We start from the raw sequence: 20,316 nt of genomic DNA on the forward strand, positions 1-20,316 counted from the left end.
TTCAAAGTTGGACACTGATTTCTAAATTGTACTTAAGTGAACAGAACTGGCTTCTGCGTTTACCTGACAAAAATCATCACTTTGTAATCATATGTTATGTATGGAGCAGGGAGATATTTTTCCGAAGCAGGGTTTTCTTAACGTTTTGATGTTTAAATTGAAATGAATTTAAACATTTTATTGGTGTAGGGTCTGCTTTAGGATTTTGTCATATGCTCTTCTTATTCCAATATTCATTTAGTAGAGCTATCAAACTAAAACGTGTTCATCTAAAATCAATTTCCAATCTCTATACACACACACACATTTTTCTTTCTTGGTCAATAAACATTTATAGTGACCTATACATTTTTTTCAAGCTTGCACGCAAGCTACACCAGCAGGGGGCGAAATACAATAGGAATTTGACAAGCCATATAGATTTTTCTTTAGTGACTGAGCAATAACAAAAAAAATCCAGTACCACCACAAAACAATTGGTACTCCAATTTAAAGTGATGCAGTCTCCGTATTTTTTACGGCAATTGAGCTGTAAAAAGACAAATGCGGGTCTATTTTAGCGCTTCAAGTTAATTTGTCTAGAATATTGCAGAGGCGGGATAAACCGTGATGAACTGCTTTTGTCCTTATCTTCCCCCCGATTTGTATAATTTCTCCACTCAAGGGGGTGGACACTTCTCTGTGGCTGAGGGAGTGTTTTCCATCCTGTTTCTTTGCGTAGCTGCTGAGCTTTACTGTTTTTGGACTATTTTAAATTACTCAAATTACCGGTGCAGGTTTGGCAAAAGTGAGTAGAACGGGCACTCAGCAGGGCTCATGATTTGCAGGGTAGCTTCCCTGGGATCATCATCTCGAACGATAACAATAATCCTTGAAGCCACAGTGGTCGGTGTTCTAAGAGAGATTTATGATGAGAGGAAAAGGTTATAAAAATGCAAATAATCAACTGCTCAACACTGATGATAGAAAAAGAATCCATTATGACCCCTGCTAGAGAAATGCATAAATTGATTTTATTTCTTTTGCTTCATTGGATATTCTCCCGCAGCAGGTATGAAAAATTACCACCGTCTCCATTTGTTACCAAAATTCCCACTTTTTTTGTTATTGGTCTCAAAGCCGATTTGTCAGTCTTCAGCGGGTGCTTTCCCTGTTTCCATCCTGTTAAGGTTGATTTTTATATACAACAATCTCTTCTTTGTTGTTAACTACCAGCTTCCTCTTGTCAGTTTAAATTAAAAAGAGGAAGGGACTTAGACTGAATGAAAAAGTCGTTTTCCGGGGCGAAAAGGGCAAGCTGATAAGGGCTCTCCGAATAGGCTTCTGGTAGAGAAGATAATGGTTCTGTATTGCAGTTTTATTTAGAGAGCAAGAGACTTAACTCGGTCCTGACTGAACGTTATAGTTAACCGGCTGAGGAGCACCTGTCCCTCGCCGGGAGCGCTGTTTCAGAGGGAGGCGGAACGCAGGAGGACGTCTTTCCCCGCGACAGCTCGATGACTCGCAAGGAAGTAAAGGAAAAGGGCAGCTTGCCCTCACCCAAAATGGCGGCCGGCGCTTAGCGTGACCGCGCCTGCGCAGGGGTAAGCGTTCTGTGACACTAATTCCCCTGGAGTGTCCTCCTCCCCCCCCCTTCCCCCTACCTCCCTGCACCCAACAGCGCCCGGCCCCGACCTAGCCACCTGCGCCCGGAAGTGACGTGTCGGCAGCGGCGGTTCCCCGCTGCATGATGGGAGAGTGTGTGGAGTGGGCGGGGGGTCTCGGCGGAGGAGGAGGTGGAGGCGGCGGCGGCGGCGGAAGAGGGCGGAGGGTAATGGGATGGGGGTCCCGCGACAGTGCTGAAACTCCGGGTGGGCGTCCATGGCGCTGCTTCGCTGACAGGGCTGTGAGCAGTCTGCCTTCCGCTCTCACCAGCTCCGTGTCGGACTAGCCGGTCCTTCCCCGGGGAGCCAGTTCCTCCCCGGGCCCCTGAGCCATGCCCATCGCGGCCGCCCCGAACGAGCCAGGTAAGCGCCACCGCTTCGCTTCTCCAGCCGTGCGGGGGGAAGAGGGTGCGGGGACCTGGCCCAGCCCACCGGCCGGACCCTTGCCCGGGCCGGGAGCACCTGTCTGCCGCGGGGCCGGGAACTGCGGGTACGGGGACGGTGCCGGCTCTGCGGGCCTGCGGGCTCCGGACTTGGGCTTTGCCCTCTTCCGCGGCGGGTGCGGGGACGCCGGCGGCGGCGGCGGCGGCGGCGCCCAAAGCTCAAGGATCCCTCCCCGCCAACCCGGGCACCGGCCGGGGAAGTGTGAGCTGTTCCCACCTCTCCGGCCGCTGCCGGGTCGCTCTGCGCCTCCGCTTCCACCTGCCCACAGCTCCGGCCGGCCGCTCCCTCTCTGGAGCTGTCGAGAAGTTTGGGGCTTTGCTGGGGCTTCCTCTTTTTCCCTCCCCCTTCCTCGTGACAGGTGTAAACACTGCCTGCTTCTCCCAGGCCCGAGGCCGGCTGCGACCGGAGTGTGGCTGCTTCCGAAGGTCTCTGAAGCAAGCGGATTTTGAATCCTCCAACTGGCAGAGGAAAGCCCCAAAGCCCATGAATCCTTTCCTGAAAGGATCTTTTTTGCTCCTTTCTTGCACTGCTCAAATCTGCGTTTCCTCCCCAGATCGCGTTCGCAAAGTTAGACCATTATTCTTTAAACTCCCGATTTGGCAGGTGCAGTGTCTTGCTTGGGCAGAGGACAAGACTATAGGGTGAACGGTAGTAGGGTCTTTTCTCCATTAGGAAGTTACTGAGAATGGCTAGATTTTTCTTACTGGTTAATGCGAGTTATAGCTTTGTTTCTCACTGAAGCTTCTGGGGTTGAGGAAAGGACTCATACTTGTAAATATTTTAGTGGGGGTATGAGAAGGGGGACAAATAAAAGCACTGGTTCCGTTTCAAAGTTCTCACTAGGAGAAAAGTAAAACTTTTGAACTTTAGTCTTTCCTCTTCACTAGCTTCCAGGGAGTATTTCTCCCACTCCAAATTGGGTTTTTGATTTCGGGTTTTTTTTCTTTGGGGATAGGAGGGGGAGACGTTTCATCCTTAATGTTTACATTTAATTGTTACTCTCAGTGAACCTTTTAAACATTGAAACATATGCCAAACTAGGGGAAACAAATATGTCAACACTGTTCCGTTGATATAATTTGCAGTTTATCTACATTTTATATGCTTTGCCAGCTTAATTGTTGGCTTTTGTAGTAGTCATTTTTAACTTCGCAGAGTATGTGTTTATGCAGAGTATGTGGTCTTGTAAATTTTGTGCATGAAGATGTTGCACATGGATTAAAAGATCTTGTATAAAACCTTTAGCCCAGTAAATGATACCTAGTAAATGCTCATTAGATTGAATTCCACTATATACTAATTAGATAGATCTACACTTGATCAATTAATATATTTCACAACCTTTAGAAAGCTCTTGTAAGAAATTAACTAGAATTCACATAAGATGTGGGGCATTTGTTTTTCTGTTTTCTGATTTTGACCTAGAGATTATTATAAAAATAACCCTATATCAAATGTGTCCATAATTGGATACAGTGTCCTTAATTGCATCGATAAATTTTGCAGAATCCAGCTGTCCTTATGAAAATTTTGTCATCTAGATAAATCCTATCATAAAGTATCATTTAAATTTTTAACTTATTTTACTTACAATTAAAAGTTCAGAAAGCAAGTGAAATTTGAGTACCAAATGTTTTATTTTTGTGTGAAATCTAAAGTGCTTCCATTAAGAGTCTAAAGTCTTGGAATAGCATCTCATTGAGGAATTACCCCTTCTCTCCTGACCCTGTCCCCCAAAACTCATAAAAGGAGGCCATTAAGTAGGTATTTTTAAACCGTCATAAATTACTTAAATGTTTATACTGTTAATGTTATCTACAATTTGTAAGTTAAAAAATAAGGACTTTTTTTTCTTAGTGGTTAGGCTACTGAACCTTTCCAGCCTGAGCTTCATAAGTATTTATAGTTTTTACACAATTTGTAAAAATATCTGGCATTACATGGGTGATTATATATATAATCAATTTGATAGTCTTTTCACAGAGTGTGTCTATAATACAATCACAGGTCATTTTGCAACTTTATATAACTGCTAACTCTGATATACACTATTTGCTATGAGTGAGATACTTGTCTTAGTGATTTATATAGAATATATTAACTCATTTGATCCTCCTAACAACCCTACAAACTCAGGTGGTATTATCTCCATTTTTCAGAGAAGAAACAGGCACAAATGTTAAGCAGCTTACCTAAGGTCAGACAGCTGGTAACAGAGCCAGGATATGATAGTTTTGCTTATCATACTCCTATAGTCTTAATATAGTTTTTAAAATATGTAAAAGTATACAACATATTTTTTGGGAATCATGAGATATATAACAAAAGTATAAAAACATTCATCGGAATGATAAATACCAAATGAGAATTAAAGTTACCTCTGAAGAACTGAAGAGGGATAAAGATCTAGGAAGGGCCTGTGGTTTTTCAACCGTAGCTTTACTGTCTTTAAAATAAATCTGAAGCAGATTTGGTAAAAGATTTAACACAGCTAGGTAATGGGTACTTAATCATTCATTATATTTTTTTCTAAACTATGTATGCTTGAAATCATAATAAAAGGTCAGGTTTTTCATTTTAAAAGTATCACTCTTCCAGCATTGTATATTTAAAACGAAGGTAGGGAATTAGGTTGAATGTTATTTTGTTTTGACTTCCTTTTAAAATATAAGGAAGTTCTAACTTGAAAATATTTAAGTCAAGAAATTGTTCCCCTCCCGAGTTTCTTCTGCAGTAACCTCCCTTGCCTGGGCTCTCCTCTTTTTGCTGCCAACCAGCTGCACAGCCCTGTATCACACTCCTAGTTTTATTGCTGACCTTACCCTGGGGTGGGGGCTCATAGGTCTGGATTTAGACCCCTTCCCTAGGAAAAGGAAAAAGTCAGAAACTATACACTGGGGAGGAAGCAGAGGTGGGGAGCCATTGCTCATTAGTTCGGGAGAAATGAAAAAAGGAACATAGGTTTATACTCTTTCTTCTTCAACCACCACCATCCTTATTTCAAAAAATACTTCAATAAACCTTGCAGAGATAAATTGCTAATAAATTAAAGCTCAGCTGTATGCTCAAAACTTATAAGCACTGTTTTGGTGAATAGTTCCCAGGGGAAAATAAACTGGTAAACTAGAATACAGTGTAGGTTCCATTTATGCAAATACTTAAAATATGCCATAAACCATTTCAACTAAATACCTAACACCATGATATTCTCTTCATTTCATTCTTATGGCAACATGTGAAGCCCTGTTCTAGGTGCTAAGGATACTAAAATCAACTAAGAAAAACAACCCTCATTGAACTTTGTGTGTGTGTGTACACACGTTTGTGTAGATGTAGGGGGATAAAAAAAAAAATGGCAGATAAGTATCCTAGAGAAAAACGTCCATTTGGAGGGATACGGGAGTTCAGGCTTTTTGACTTAGAGCTAGGAGGGAGAGGTTGTTGGAGCTTGCTGTTTTATATAGGATAGGGTCAGAGAAAGCTTAAGACCTGAAGGAGGTGAGGAGAATAAGGGGAAGAGTGGTAGAAGCAGAAGTATGCCTGGAATATTCAAAGAATTGCAAGGGGAATAGTATATGTGATCAGAGAGTTAGAGGGTGAGAGAGCGTGTTGCAGGGCTTTGTAGAAATTCTAATGACTTTGGCTTTTTACTGTGTGAGATGGGAAGCCACTGCAGGGCTTATGAGTAGAGATGTGACATAATCTATGTTTTAAAAGGATCTGGCTGGGGTTGGGGGGGAGGATCTGGCTGGCTGCTGTACAGAAAATAGACTATAGGAGTTCAGGAGTGGAAGCAGGAAGATTCCATTAGGAGGTGGTTACCGTGATACAGTCAGTCTCTGGAATTGGAACCTATAGTAATTTCACCATTGCTAAATTCAAAAATACTTCTAGAGATACTCCCTTCTGAAAATTCAAGGCCCTCCACAGCCTACTTTTCCAGCATACTGCCTACTTCCTTCATATATCCTACATTCTAACCAAACTCTATTATGTGACTTCCTGTTCTTTGATACTTGCCCCATACTTTATTTTTAGTGCCCACTGTTACTTGGATCAGTTAAAACCCTTTCATTTCAAATTCTGTCTCCATGAAGCTTTTTCGTGTTTTCACCATTCTTTCTTCCTCTTCCCAATCAGGTAAGATCTTTTCTTAGATTCCTCATAACTACATTTTACTTTGCTGTTTATATTCTGGCTTGCATTTTGTTTCTTATGTTCCCCCTAATTAACTGTAATTTTCTTTACGATTGCGACTCCTTTTACTCACTTCTACCCCTTATAGAATCTAGCACAGTTTTGTATGTCGTAAATGCTCAGTAAGTAGTGGGTATGTATCTATTTAATTTTTTAAAGTAGTCGTTTGTTACAGGGGCATTGTAGAAAATTGGCAAGCAAAAAAAAAAAAAAAAAAAACCACTCCTACTACTCAGAAATCCCCACTGTTAACAATTTAATGCATATCTTTCCACCTATTTTTTACATATATAAACATGCACTTTATACCAAAACAGTCTTATTGCACAGACTACTTTGTAGGTTGTTTTGCATTAATTAAACTTCCCTTACCATTTCAGAAAATTTTCATCTAAGCTACTATATGAGGCTATATTCAAATTCTTCTCCAGGTGGCTCAATGTCCCTTTACAGCTGATTTGCCCAAATCAGCATCCACTCCATATTATATTTTTCTGGTTATTAAAGTTATGAAAGGAAAATGTTTATTATAGAATATTGTAGAATATTTGGAAACTGTAGAAAAGTGTAAAGAAAACTGGTATGCCCCTCGATGGCAGGGACCCATCTGTTATTAATGCCTGGCACAGAGCAGCACTCAGTAAACATGTTAAAAGGAATAATATGTATTAAAATATTAGTCATCACACGACAAAGAGATAACTAAACATTTTGGATTACATTCATTTTTTTCCCCCTGTGAGTTCGAGTGTCCTACACACATGTATGTATGAATCCTATTGTATCTTGGTGAACAGGTTTGTAATCTTGGACTTTGTTTTGGGTTATTTCCATAGGATTGAGTCCTAGAAGTGTAGTTACTAAATCAAAGGGAAACCAATTGCTTTTCAAGAGGTTGTAATAAAATCAGTCCTTCAAGCAGTGGCTGAGAGTACCCGTCTTCCTTTAATCTCCTCAAATGATCAGTAAATATGCAGTTTTTAAAGTGTTTACCTAGATTTTTATTTTGGATTTAGGCTTTTCAGCAGTATGGAATATTTGCATAATTTAAACATTTTTTGAAGGGTTTAAATGGGAGATGTGTCCTTGTTTGATAGGAGATTAAAATTGCTTAATAATGTGCTCTTCTTAAAATAACTGATTCTGTTAGCTATTTAAGTGAAAGAAATACAATATTCTGGAACTATGTTCAGTATAGTAACCACTGGCCACATGTGGCACTTTTAATAAAACTAGTCCAAAGTACATGTACTCTAAGTGTAAAAAAAAAAAAAAAAAAAAACACCAAAAAACAGATCTCAAAACTAATGTTAAGATACATAGTTTAGACTGATTACATGTTAAAATAATATTTTGGGCGCTTTGGGTTAAGCAAAGTATATTATAATTTCATATGCTTTTTTTAATAGGCTACTGGAAAAATATATGGCTCATACTATATTTTAGTTGGACAGTGCTGCTCAGGAGCATGACACTGACTTATTTTTATCTATGGAAAAGAACTATAAGATTAACTTCACTATTCTGGAAAGCAGCAAATGGGTTTTTAAAAATCATACATTTCAGGTTGTCAGTGTGTTTTTCATGGGGTACAGTTTGCACAGTCATCTTTAAAATTGTAAGTGTTTTATTACAAACTATACTGCAGTTCTTATGCTCTGAAAGAAATACATGTAGGAGGACTTGGGGAAAGGTGTTAGATGAGGGATCAATGCCTCAGGTAAATTTTCTAAGAATTGAAGGATGTGTGGGAATGTTTTAGGCGATGGTACCACAGGTGCAAAGGCCCTGTGGCATAAAAGAATGTTATCTGCCTTTCGAAAACTGAAAGAAGGCCTGGTGTGGAGCATTAGAAACGATACGGGAAGGGAGGAGAAGGTGGTGACTGGAAAGATGGGAATGGCTTATATAGACTTTATTAAAGATTTTTTTTTTTTAATCTTTATCACAGGGTGCTTGGGTGGCTCAGAAGGTTAAACAACTAACTCTTGATTTTGCCCAGGTCATGATACAGTTTATGAGTTCGAGCCTTGTTTCAGACTCCATGCTGGGGGTGCAGAGCCTGCTTGGGATTCTCTCCCCCACCCTCCCCCTACTCAGGCTCTCATGTGCATGCTTGTGCTCCTTCCCAAAATAAATATACTTTTTAAAGTTTATTTGAGAGACCTAAGCAGTCTCCAAGCTGCCAGCGCAGCCCAATGTGGGGCTTGAACCCATGAAACTGTGAGATCATAACCTGAGCTGAAACCGAGAGTCTGATACTTAACCTACTGAGCCACCCAGGCACTCCAAAATAAATAATATATACTTTTAAAAAATCTTTATCACAAGTAGGAGATCCATGTAATCAGATTGACTTTTAAAGAGATTTCTTGGGTTGGGCATGATTGAATACCGGTCAGGGAGAGACCATTTAAATGATGATGGCAGCTTTTAGACCAGAACCAGAAGGGTGTCTGGGGAGCTGAAAGGAGGTACAGATAGATATTCTAGAATTGAGGGATTTATGAGATAAAGGTCCTTCTTTAGAAGGTAGAGGAGGGTGAGGAGCTTTGTCAAGGGTGGCTCTTACGTTTCCTACTTAGGGGATGGCCCCTCCACCCACTTAGTTACTAAGTTACAGAGCCCTGGAAGAGGACCAGGTTTGAGAAAGAAAAGCTTGAGTTCTCTTGTTAAGCTTAGTTTGAGTTGAGGAATTCAAGAGGAGAGAACTTGTAGAGAGTTGGCCTGGCTGGTCTGGAGCTCAAGTTTGAGGGCTGGGCTGTAGGAATAAAGTAGGAGTCCTAGGATATGGAAATTAAAGCCTTAGGTGGATGAGATTGCTTGAGGAGGAGTTGAATAAGAAAAGAGCCTAGATGAAACCTGAAAGGACTTATACTACTAATTTGAATGTTTCATACTTACGAGAAAATTTCAGTTTGTTTTGAGGCCTACTTGTAAAAGTGAAAGTAAGGAGTAAATTGGATTAAATAAGTTGAATATTTGTTTGACATGTGTGTAATCGAGCACATAATCTAACAATGCTTATTTGATTACTTTGAAACATACCTTTTCCTGTAGCAGAAAACAAACTGGGCTTCCCTGACTATTGAACAGCCTAAAACAATTATGAATAAATACTGGTATTTTTGTTACCTTAATAGATCTAAGGAAAAATTATGTACTTCTCTCCATAAATACTGAAAAGGCATTTGGAAACTCCTTTTTAAAAAATTTTTTAACAAAGCAACTTAAGAATTGGATAATTCTGTAATACGACAAAATGTATGTAACCTCAAACCAAAGATCAGTATCTTAATTTAGGGGGAATACTAATGCCTGCTATCACCACTACTATTGGATTTGGTATTAGAGGTATTAAGCAAGCACAGTCAATAAGGAAAAATAGAGACCTAAGAATTGGAAAGGAAATGGTCGGTCAGATGCTCCGGTTTGGCTATGATATGATGATTTACAAGTAGCAAGAGCTTCCAATTTCCTAAATAGAAAATAGGATAGAAGTGGAGACCCCATTTTACATGAGAAGCAAAAACATGAGAAGTAAATACCTGACAAGTTTAACAACATGTGAAAATCCTATGTTGCTAACATTGAATTTTTATGTTAAATTTAACAATTGCATGTTTAGGTAATAGAGGACGTCATTCCCAATTCACATCTTATTCTTTCAATACTAACTTTAAATGATACTTTTTTTTTTTAATGTTTGTTTTTGAGAGAACACAAGTGGGAGGGGGACAGAGGATCTGAAGCAGGCTCTGCGCTGACAGGCTGACAGCACAGCGAGCCCATTGTGGGACTCAAACTCCTGAACCTTGAGTAGGTTATGACCTGAGCTGAAGGCAGTCGCTCATAAGACTGAGCCACCCAGGTGCCCCTAAATGATACTTTTCAAAGCAAGACTTCTAGGAATAAGATCTTTAATATTTACATATATCTTAACGAGATCAGTTGTTTAAAGAGGCAAAATGAAGAATTGTTTGGATGCAGAAATGTTGACCTCAAGAATTTGTAGGTAAAACAAACACTTCTGCTACAGTGACACTCAAAATCTGAAGCGTTCATTTCTTAAGGCCTTTGTTTTTAGTAGCCATTTATAGAGTAATAAACCTACATTAAGTTAACTTTTTATGCCAAATATTTTTAATGGCATATTTATTTCTTAAAAATCGTACCAAGAGTTTCAAGTATCAAATTCAAATCTTCTATTAGGAGCCCAAATGAATGAATATTCATTACTTTTTGCCTGTGGTTATTTCTTCTTTCATATTTCAGACTCCTTCCTCTATATCCTAATGAGCCAGCAGGTGCTAGGTTTCTGTCTCCTTAGGGTTCAGAAGTTTACTTGAAACAAGTGCCAAGTGTTACACCTAAATAAAAGGTACAGATTTTAATCAGATTGCCAGTGACCTTGGTTTCTGGAAGTAGAGAAAAGGTTATTGTTGCTGTTTACATATTAATTTCTTAACATTCAACTGCAACTGAAACTGATTATTCAGACAGGATTTTATTTTTTCCAAGAATTCTATAACATTTGTTATATGTTAATATCTGTTTCAAGGATTATTGCAGTAACTTAAATTTGATCCTTTAAGGAAATTTTCCAAGTGTCATTTTTAAGTATTGAAAATTTTATGTTGAGAACGTTTTTTTGTTTAACTCTTTGTTTTTTAAATCTTGAGGGTGACATTTCTTTGTGATACTCTCAGGTAAATGTGTATGGCAGAACTTTAAGAAATGTTTGTACACTCAAACCATTGTAAGTTAGGGAAGGCTTTTTATAAGAAAAAGTACAAATTTCATTGCTTTACCTGTATCAGTTCAGTGAAGTTTGCTGACGTTTATATCACCCCAAAAGTTATAAAGTCCGGCAACATTCTTACCCTTTGGTAATTTAATTCACTGGTTCTCAACCTTTGCTAACAATCAGCATCATTTTTGAAACTTCTAAAAATACAGGTCTTTAGATCCACCTGTTCTATTAAAAAAAGGAAAACTTAATACAAAGCTAAGATTGAGAAACATTGGTTAATAGGCTGCTAGAGGAGAAAAACATGGGGAAAAATTTTTGATTTACTTTGTTGAATGTAATAAAAGAGATATAAAGAGGGATTAATTGATTCAGAGTCCTACTTTGCATACTTTGAAACCTTGAGCAGATTATTTGACCTCTCTGAGCCTGTTTTCTCCTGTGTAAAATGGAAGGTTGAGGTTAAATTAGATAGTGTATGAATAGCACCTCTCATAGTACCTATGACATCATAACTTGATAAGTATTGATGATCTCACTTCACAGGAAACTTCATGCCTGAATGGGTTTTGAAGGTGTAGTAAATGAGTTCTCTAAACAGGTAAGAATAGGAAATTAGAAGAAATGACTTGTGACATAGTGTCAGTGGAGGAACCAGGGGGGTAGTTTTGTCTAGATGGAGTAAAGAGATAGTATCTTAGCCACGGATAAGATAGGAATATCAAGTGGACTGTAGTAATCTTGGCTAAAAATAATGAGAACCTGAAATGAGACCCCATAGGTCACGGGATGTTAAAACAAATATATTGAAGATTTAATTTGTGGGAGGGGGAATGGCAAAGTAGGGAGCAGTCAGGGCTATCACTCAGATTTCTGGACTTAGAATTCAGAACGTTGTATAGGAACAAGTAGTTTCTGCTCTTTAAGTACAGGTTGATTTCAGTTTTGGAATTGGAGAATATGAGATATCTTTGGGACAGTCAAATAAAGATATTCAGAAAGGTATTTGGGTACATAGATCCAGAGGTTGCGCAGCCTATAGATAGGGGTTTCAGCGTTATGAACATATATTAAAAAAAAAAACTGGATGAGATCTCTCTGGGATAAGGAAATATGGGAAACACTGAAATTTAAGAGGCAAGCAGAAGGCAGATCTGTTGGAGGAGAAAGGGTATCATAGGCAAGAGGGAAATCCAGAGAAAATGCCTTTCAGAAACTCTTTTCACTTAAAAATGTGTTTTAGACACCTTTTCCTATTAGTAATGTAGCCTTATCTTTTTTTTTATGGCTATACTTTTTATTTACCCTATTCCTCATTGATAAATATTTAAGTTATTTTCAGTTGCTTTTTAAAACAATGCAGGAATTAACATTTGTATGGAATGATCTTTGTGTACTTACATGAATGCTTCTGTAGGATGCATTCTCGTGGATGAAATTATTTAGTCCAAAAAATGTGCATTAAAATTTGTGGTGTATTGTAGAGTTGCCTGGAGTATAAACCAACATGTACTCTGACCAATAGTATCTTTAATTTTATCCTTAAAGTGGCTTGCTTCCTAGATTGAGGGTATTATGAATTTGAAAAATAGTATTTTTTTTTATTTAATGCAAAATTCTGCGAATAGGAAAGGAACACTTTCATTTTATCAAATTATGTGTTTCATTCAAATAATGTAAAATGGGTTATTTCTATCAAACTCATCAGAGGAGAATTGATGTCTTAAATATGCAGAATAGAAATACTGCAGAAGTTTTAAGTCACCTAATGCTTACATGTTCCAACGATAAAAAAAAAAAATTCAGATTTCAAATTTTTTTTTATTACTTGACATCGTTCATAACGTCTGTATGGAAGGACTTAGTTTTTCCTAACCCCAGTGGTACTAATAGTATTTAGGGGAAATTGTTGGTTTTGGTCATTCTCTCTAAACTCTTCAGTGTCCGTTTTGGGTGTTTTTGGGTTTTTTTGTTTTTACTTAAAGTTATGACCTATTTCTGGTTTATAAATTTAGGTTTGTAAAATCAAGTTAGGGAATCATGACCAGCTTTTACGATAAAATGGAATAGAACTAAAAATATCAAGAGTACCCAGAGAGTAAGGGGGAAGTACTGTTTGGTGAAGTTTGTTTTTGGTTTCGGTTTTTTTTCCCCTTAATGTGTATGTGTTGGGTCATCATGCAAAATGTATTGCTTTTGTGGGTTATGTGAGGGAAAGTTTAAAATTCTGCTTTATAGGATAGGCTTATTCTCAAATCATTTCTAACCAAAATGTTACCTTTTTTTTTAAATTTTTACCCTTTAGCCTTTCTACCTTTAATGAGAAAGTAAAACTTTAAACCAAGAAACAACACCATTAAAAGGTCAACTACCTAGAATTTGTTTGCTATGGGAATTCCTTCCATAGTTTCCATGAAGGTTATCAGTACAGGTAGACCTACTTGTGGCATTACCTGTGTATATTACACACATGTACGCTCTTGAGCACTGTTTTGGAATGTGTTTATATTTGGTTTTTCACATATATAAAGCTTCTGTTTTATAATAATTCCCCCCAAGAATGTCATTATGTTATCTGTGGATGATATGACTATTTTTAAGCCTGGTTCATTGTCTGGTTTCCTTCTGTTGCCTCACACATTTCTAGGTTATCTTAATTGATAGGTGGTCAGAGGAAAATTTAAAGGAACAAATAGCACTTAGCAAAGACAATTTGTAAGGTAAATGTGCTGTTACATAGGTCATATTTTAAGGCCAAATTTGTGAGTTATAGATTATCTAGGATGCTGTCTGCATCCTGTCTCATTAGCTCAGATAACTGAATTCTAACTGCATTTGGTTGCAGCTTTAGACCTTTTACTAGATGCTTTTTCTAAAAGGTGAGTTCTCATGGTAGGCATTTATAACATAGTAACACTGTCAGGAAGGGCAGCTGCCAAAAGCCTGCCATATACATATTTTAGTTACAGACTAGGGGTCTTTCGTTTTGGAAATCCACAAAGTAGGTTTCATGGGGCTCTTTTGTTTTCAGAATACCATGGGATCTTGGTTTAATTCATCGGTCTTGACCGGAATTTAAATCTAAAGCTTTATAGCAAGAAATTTCTTTCAAAACATGTCAGCTATTCATGTCAGCTGATTGCAAATCTGCGGGAAATTTTACATGAAGTACTAAAGAAAGTTGCTAGGAGTGGAGAACAAGAGCAGGGGAAGTTGGGCCATCCAGAGTCACATCACACTCTGGAGATCCTGGCTGATGCCTCCACTTATGGTGAGAAACTCTTCAAATCAAAGCAGATAGTCATACTAGCTGGTCTGTTAAAAACCGTGAACAAATTTTTGTACTTTAGCTGTTTTGTTTCGCTTAGCTTGTGTAAGTGCTCCCCCTTTCAACTTTTTTTTCAGACAGGTTCAGCACAAAGGATTGGATTTGTTTTCTTTTGCATGTGCTACGTTTCAGGCCCGCCTTTCTCCGATCACGCTTACTTACCTTGACTGAACTTAGATGTTTCCTAACTGACTTGGTGGAACATCACAGCTAGGGTTATAGAAATCCAGTGGGAGGTGGAGGGGCAAACAGTTCGAGAGTGGTCAGTGGAATACATGCCCCAGCAAGAACAATAACCATGTATTCAGTTCCTCCCATGTGGCAGGCCCTGAGGATGCAGTGGTCAACAACAGAGGCCTGTGCCTGCACAACATTTCCAGTCTTTTGAGCTCAAGTAAAGTACCTCTTGCAAGAGCAGTTTCAGTGGAGTGGTAGGATGGAAGCCAGATTGTGCTGGCTTGAGGAGTGAGTGGGAGGTTAGGAAGTAGAGATAGCAAATAGATATGGCCCTTTGAAGAAGTTTGGTGAGGAGGAGGAAAGCTAGGAGGATACAGAAGGGAAGAGTTTTGTTTTGCTCCTATTTGAGGGTTGGAAGACTCTTGAACACTTACAGTCTGATGAGAAAGCATCAGTAGTAGTGGAGAAATTCAAAGGGTCCCCTGAGCGAGCAATTCAGAAAGAGAACAGAAGGTCCAGGGGTTATCTGTAGACACTATTGTAAGTGTAAGCAAGATTTTAGTGAAAGGAAATGAAACTGAAGTAGTTCCTGCTTTTAGATTCTGTTTTCATTGTAAAGTTTCTGGGATATTAGGGTGGCTCATTTATTCTGCAACTGTGTAATAAGAGCAAAGAGTACTAGGGAAAAAACTGTTTCCAAGGGCTAATTCATCTATCCTCATTGCTGCTTCTGTTTTGTTGTCTTTGTTACCAACAGTTATCCAATATCATTTATTCTGTTTCAAGTTGAAGTACCTTTTTGGGAATAACAGTAATCTCTCAAATATGGCCAGTTGATGTGAGTTAAAGGTAAAACAATTTCAAATGTTTTTATCTATCTTGTTTAATTTTTTACTATACGGCTATATAAACACAAGTGCCTTATGGGTTTACATAGAAATTTAAAACACAGTGAAGGGAAAGCTCTTAGGAACTTTTGAAAACTACCTTCTGTAAAATAACTCTTACTGCTATTTAGCAACATTCATTGAAGAATGAATGCATCGCTGCTCATGTTGTCATTTACATCGTGTATATTTGTACTCTTGTGAATCATCCTTACTGACGTCAAAATCAGGAAGACAGAAAATTTGGTTATCACTTTTGGCAGTCTGGCCTTATGAGGGTGATCAACCTACCTATAAAGATATTTTGCTGCTTGTTTCATTCTTTATCACATTTTTACCACTTAATTTGTGTACATTAAGATTAAAAGAGGGGCGCCTGGGTGGCGCAGTCGGTTAAGCGTCCGACTTCAGCCAGGTCACGATCTCGCGGTCCATGAGTTCGAGCCCCACGTCAGGCTCTGGGCTGATGGCTCAGAGCCTGGAGCCTGTTTGCGATTCTGTGTCTCCCTCTCTCTCTGCCCCTCCCCCGTTCATGCTCTGTCTCTCTCTCTGTCCCAAAAATAAATAAACGTTGAAAAAAAAAGATTAAAAGAAGACATTCACCTCTTGGTGTTTTCGTTGGTTATTAGTTTGTAAGCATCTTATTTTCTCCTTCCAAATTATTGTAGAAGTTTCAGGAACCTTTTTCTGAACAACTCAGAAAACTTTAAGGGATGATTCCTGTAATTCTAATATTTGCTGTCAGTTGTTTCTGCAGTAAGACATTTTTCAAGTATTTTATTAGCTTGTGACTGATTGACCACTTACAAGTTACACTACTGTGAGGGATTATTTAACTTCTAAGCTTTTATTTATTCATCTGTAAAATGAAGACCGTAATTCCTACCTCATTGCATAGTATAAGGACTAAATGAGATAATTCATGAATACTTTTCACATAGTATCAACACATAGTGTTGAATAAATATTAACTTGACATTGGTGTAAGCAGAAGATGAAAGCACATGGAATATACTATTCAACAAGTGTTTTAAATAATACTGCGTGTTGTGTAGTTGATAACATTGACCTGTTGATACAGTTGATGTCTATGATGTCTTGGGTATTTTTTTTTTTTTAATTTGAGAGACAACACCTGGGAGGGGCAGAGAGGGAGGGGGGGAGAGAATCCCAAGTAGCCTCTGCAGTATCAGCATGGAGCCTGATATGGGACTCTAACCCACAAACCGTGGGATCATGACTTGAGCCAAAATCAAGAGTTGGATGCCCAACTGACTGAGCCACCCAGGTGCCCCTTGGATTTTTGTTTTTAAATCAGCAAGTTTGAAGGAATTATAAGATCTCTTAACAATGTTCAGCTTTGGAATTATGGAAGTTTGATTAAATAGCCTTGAAGTTTGCAGCCTGTGTTAAAAAGGGAGTCCTAGAAACATAAAACTTTTCTCAGTTTTTTACTAAAAAGCATCTATTTTTAGGGACTGTCCTTGTTTTGTTAGCTGCCATTGAGCAATATAATATGCTGAGGACAAGCCACTCAAAAAGAAAATGAAAATTATTGATTTTGTAGATTTTAAATTTTAGCATGAAAACTTTTGTGACATCATACATGGTCCAGTCATCTCTAGATGTATCAAAAACCAGAAAGTTAACTAAAATCCCTATCTTCATATGGCTCAGAGGAAGGGCTCTTTCTTTGGTTTCTTTATGATACTATGACTCTTAAGCAGAAATGTAGGCTGGACAGATTCATTGACACTACATTTTGATAGTATCTTAAAACTCCAGCAAGGATATTACAGTGCAGATTTGAATAATTTGAACTATTGCAATAGCAGGTAACGTTTGTAATGCAAATCAATGTTGTTGCTTATATAATATTCATTTTTCTAAAGAAAATAGTTTTTTCCCCATCACTCACCCAAATGATTTAACAAGTGACTCATTAAAAATCTCAGGCATCATGGTAAAAAGGTAACAGTTTTGTGTATGTGTGATCCATCAACTAAACCTTGCTAGTGTAGTTTGTACTATGTAAAGTCCGTAGCACAACTTCAGATACAGTGTTTGTCTTTTCTTACCACCATCCTTCCGGCTTGTGTTCTCCTTCACCCTCACCCCTGTTCCAGTCCCTATAACAATAAGTTTGGAGTGAAAGGTCCTCAGTAAAGCTGAGGATTGTATAATCTAGATGCGCTTATCTGGCCTTGAAAGTTGATATACGCATTGATGCAGTTTGGTGCCCTATAAAACGTGGGAGTCTCTCTCTCCGGTGAGTTTTTAGCTTGTCTGGAAAGTTATCTCAGTGTTTGAATCTGGGAAATTCCTGAAAGACCTCTTAGACCTCACCACTACCACCCAATGTGAGCCCAAGGACCTGTAGGGTGTTAATAATACACTGGGTGGATGATGGAGGATAGAGGAGTGGTCAAGGATTAACTCTTTCTTAGAGGAACATGTAGAATCCTTTCCATTCCAACGAGACACCTTCTTAGAAGCCTTTATTCTTGTGGTCTTTCTCTAAATGGATAGTATCTACAGCCAGTTTATTTCAAATTAACTGGGTTGTATTGTGCTGTTGCTCATCAAAAACATCTTTTTCCCCCCCAAGTTTTTACTTAAATACTAGGTAGCTAATACATATGACACCTGAAACGGTGTCGAATTTAGTGATTCATCACTTACGCATAACACCAAGTGCTCATCACAACAAGCGCCTTCCCTAATACCCATCACCCGGGGTACCTGGGTGGTTTAGTCAAGCATCAGACTCTTGATTTTGGCTCAGGTCATGATCTCATGGTTCATGAGTTCGAGCCCCACTTTGGGCTCTGTGCTGACAGTGCAGAGCCTGCTTGGGATTTTCTCTCTCCCTCTGCCCCTCCCTCGCACGCGCGCGCGCGCGTGCTCTCTCTCTCTCTCTCTCTCTCTCTCTCTCAATAAACTTAACGAAAAAATACTCCTCACCCATTTAGCCCATCCCCCCCACCTCCTTCCATCATCCTTCAGTTTGTTCTCTGTAGTTAAGTCTCTTATGATTTGCTTCCCTCTCTTTTTCCCCCCTCCTTTCCCCTGTGTTCATCTGGTTTTTAAATTCCGCATATGAGTGAAATCATATGGTATTTGACTTTCTCTGACTTATAAAACCTCCATCTTTTAATCGAGTCTGTTGAGTTGGTTGGGTCCCTTTAGAGTCTATGTTCTCAGTCCTTCAACCTTGGATATTGTTTTATATTTTCCAGGGATGGGTTATAGAAATTGGCAATAAAGTCAGTGTCATGGATCTTTAGTGTGGTTAGTAAATTTTTCTTCCATGATTTACTCTCTCAGTGACCTAAACTATATGCAGAGTCATGTGAATGTTTGTGCCGACTAAGCAAACATTGACTTAGATTTTTGTTAAGGGTAGATTATGATTTGAACCACAGACTCAGTGAAGTTAAAATGTGATGATAGTTGATAACTGGCTGAGGCACAGAATGTGCCACATACTGAAGGTCTGTTATCTGTAATCCTCACAACAGCATTGAAAGGGAGGAGCTGCTAGCCCCTTTTTCTGGATAGGAAACTGAAGCTCAGGGCAAACTCACATAATTCGTAAGTGAGGAAGCTGGAATCTGAACCTAGGATCTCATTCCAAGTCCAAGATATTTCTCCTGTACCATACTACCTCTTGAGACATACATATATTACCTTAAATGCCAGAGACAGGCAAAGTATAAGTAAGCAAAACTTTTTTTTTAATGGAATGATATGTTTATTATGGTCACATACATTCACTTGTAATGGAGTCACTTAATTGAAGTATGTTGATTTTCTGAGAAGCATTTTTTTTGTTTTTGATGCGTATAGAGAGAGCAGAGTACACAAGTCTTAAGTGTACAACGGGATGAACTTTTACAAATACATATACGTGCGTAACTAATATTTTGATCAAGAGATAATAGCAATTTTAGCATTTACCAGGCTCTTTTATGTTCTCTTCCAGTCAATACTATACCTGCTGTAGTAACTCCTATTCTGAATTATCACCGTACATTAGTTTTGCCTGTTTTGAACTGCCCAGAAATTGAATCACATAATATATATTTTGTGTGTGTGTATCTGGTTTCTTTCACACATCTGTGATAGTCATCCATGTTGCATGTAGTAAGTAATTCATTTCATTGCCATGTACCCCACTGTATGTATATACCATGGTTTATTTTAAGCATCTGTTATTTGGGTTATTTTCAGTTAAGAATAAAGTTGTCCTGAGCAGTCTTGTACATGTCTTTCAGTGCATGTATGTACTCACCTTTGTGGTGTACGTACCAGGTATGGTTTTAGTAAATACTGCCAAACAGTTCTCCAAATGGGTATACCAACTTACATTCCAGCCATTGAAGTATGAGAATACCACTTGTTTCATGCTGTTGCCATCAGTAGCTGTGGTTAATGTTATTTTGTTTTAATTTTAGCTATTCTACTGGGTGCATATTAGTGTTGATACCATGGTTTTAATGTGCATTTCTCTGATGACTTTTCACATGCTTATTGGCCATTTGGATATCCTCTTTTGTGATTTACCTGTTCATATATTTTGGCCATTTTTCTGTTGGGTTGTCTCACATTGATTTGTAGGAATTCCTTATATATTTTGGGTATGAGTTCTTTGACAGTTACATGTAACCACAAATATCTTCTGGGCAATGGCTTGCCTTTCCACTCTCTTAATGCTGTTCTTTAGGTGGACATAGGTTTTAAACCTTCATGAAGTCCAGTGTATCATATTCTCTTTTATGATTACTGCTTTCTATGTCTTATTTAAAACACCTTGCCTTCCCTAAGGTCATGAAAATAATCTCTTAAGTTACCTTCTTAGAAGGTTGATTGTTTTTTTACCTTTCACAT

At 38.5% G+C, this 20,316-nt stretch overlaps 2 protein-coding genes across 6 annotated transcripts in view; one reads left to right on the plus strand and one right to left on the minus strand.

The window, feature by feature from the left end:
- Window positions 1-316: 316 nt before the first annotated feature.
- Window positions 317-18,394, minus strand: LOC115511243 (transcription initiation factor TFIID subunit 4-like). The gene is made up of 5 exons (XM_030311793.1): window positions 18,391-18,394; window positions 17,505-17,555; window positions 2,354-2,545; window positions 1,683-2,244; window positions 317-894 (listed from the first exon to the last, which is right to left on the minus strand). Exons 1-5 carry the CDS (start codon window positions 18,392-18,394, stop codon window positions 765-767), a joined length of 939 nt encoding a protein of 312 aa, XP_030167653.1. The 3' UTR covers window positions 317-764.
- The window catches only part of AFTPH (aftiphilin), a 67,144-nt gene continuing 48,540 nt past the window's right edge, over window positions 1,713-20,316 (plus strand). For 2 of the 5 annotated variants that reach the window (XM_030310701.1, XM_030310704.1), the window contains exon 1: window positions 1,925-2,006. The gene's annotated coding sequence lies outside the window, so the exon portion shown is untranslated. Of the gene's footprint in view, window positions 2,007-15,296; window positions 15,389-20,316 lie in introns of those variants that run through there. The other 3 variants (XM_032592653.1, XM_030310703.2, XM_030310702.1) reach the window with 3 other exon arrangements.

The sequence above is a fragment of the Lynx canadensis genome, chromosome A3 (assembly GCF_007474595.2).
Source record: "Lynx canadensis isolate LIC74 chromosome A3, mLynCan4.pri.v2, whole genome shotgun sequence".
NCBI classification, from domain to species: domain Eukaryota; kingdom Metazoa; phylum Chordata; class Mammalia; order Carnivora; family Felidae; genus Lynx; species Lynx canadensis.

Coding starts and splice junctions, on each gene's coding strand:
- LOC115511243 (XM_030311793.1), bottom strand. Junction 2,245..2,353: donor GGGAGCGGCCGGCCGGAGCT/GTGGGCAGGTGG, acceptor GGGATCCTTGAG/CTTTGGGCGCCGCCGCCGCC. Junction 895..1,682: donor CACGTCACTTCCGGGCGCAG/GTGGCTAGGTCG, acceptor AATCTCTCTTAG/AACACCGACCACTGTGGCTT.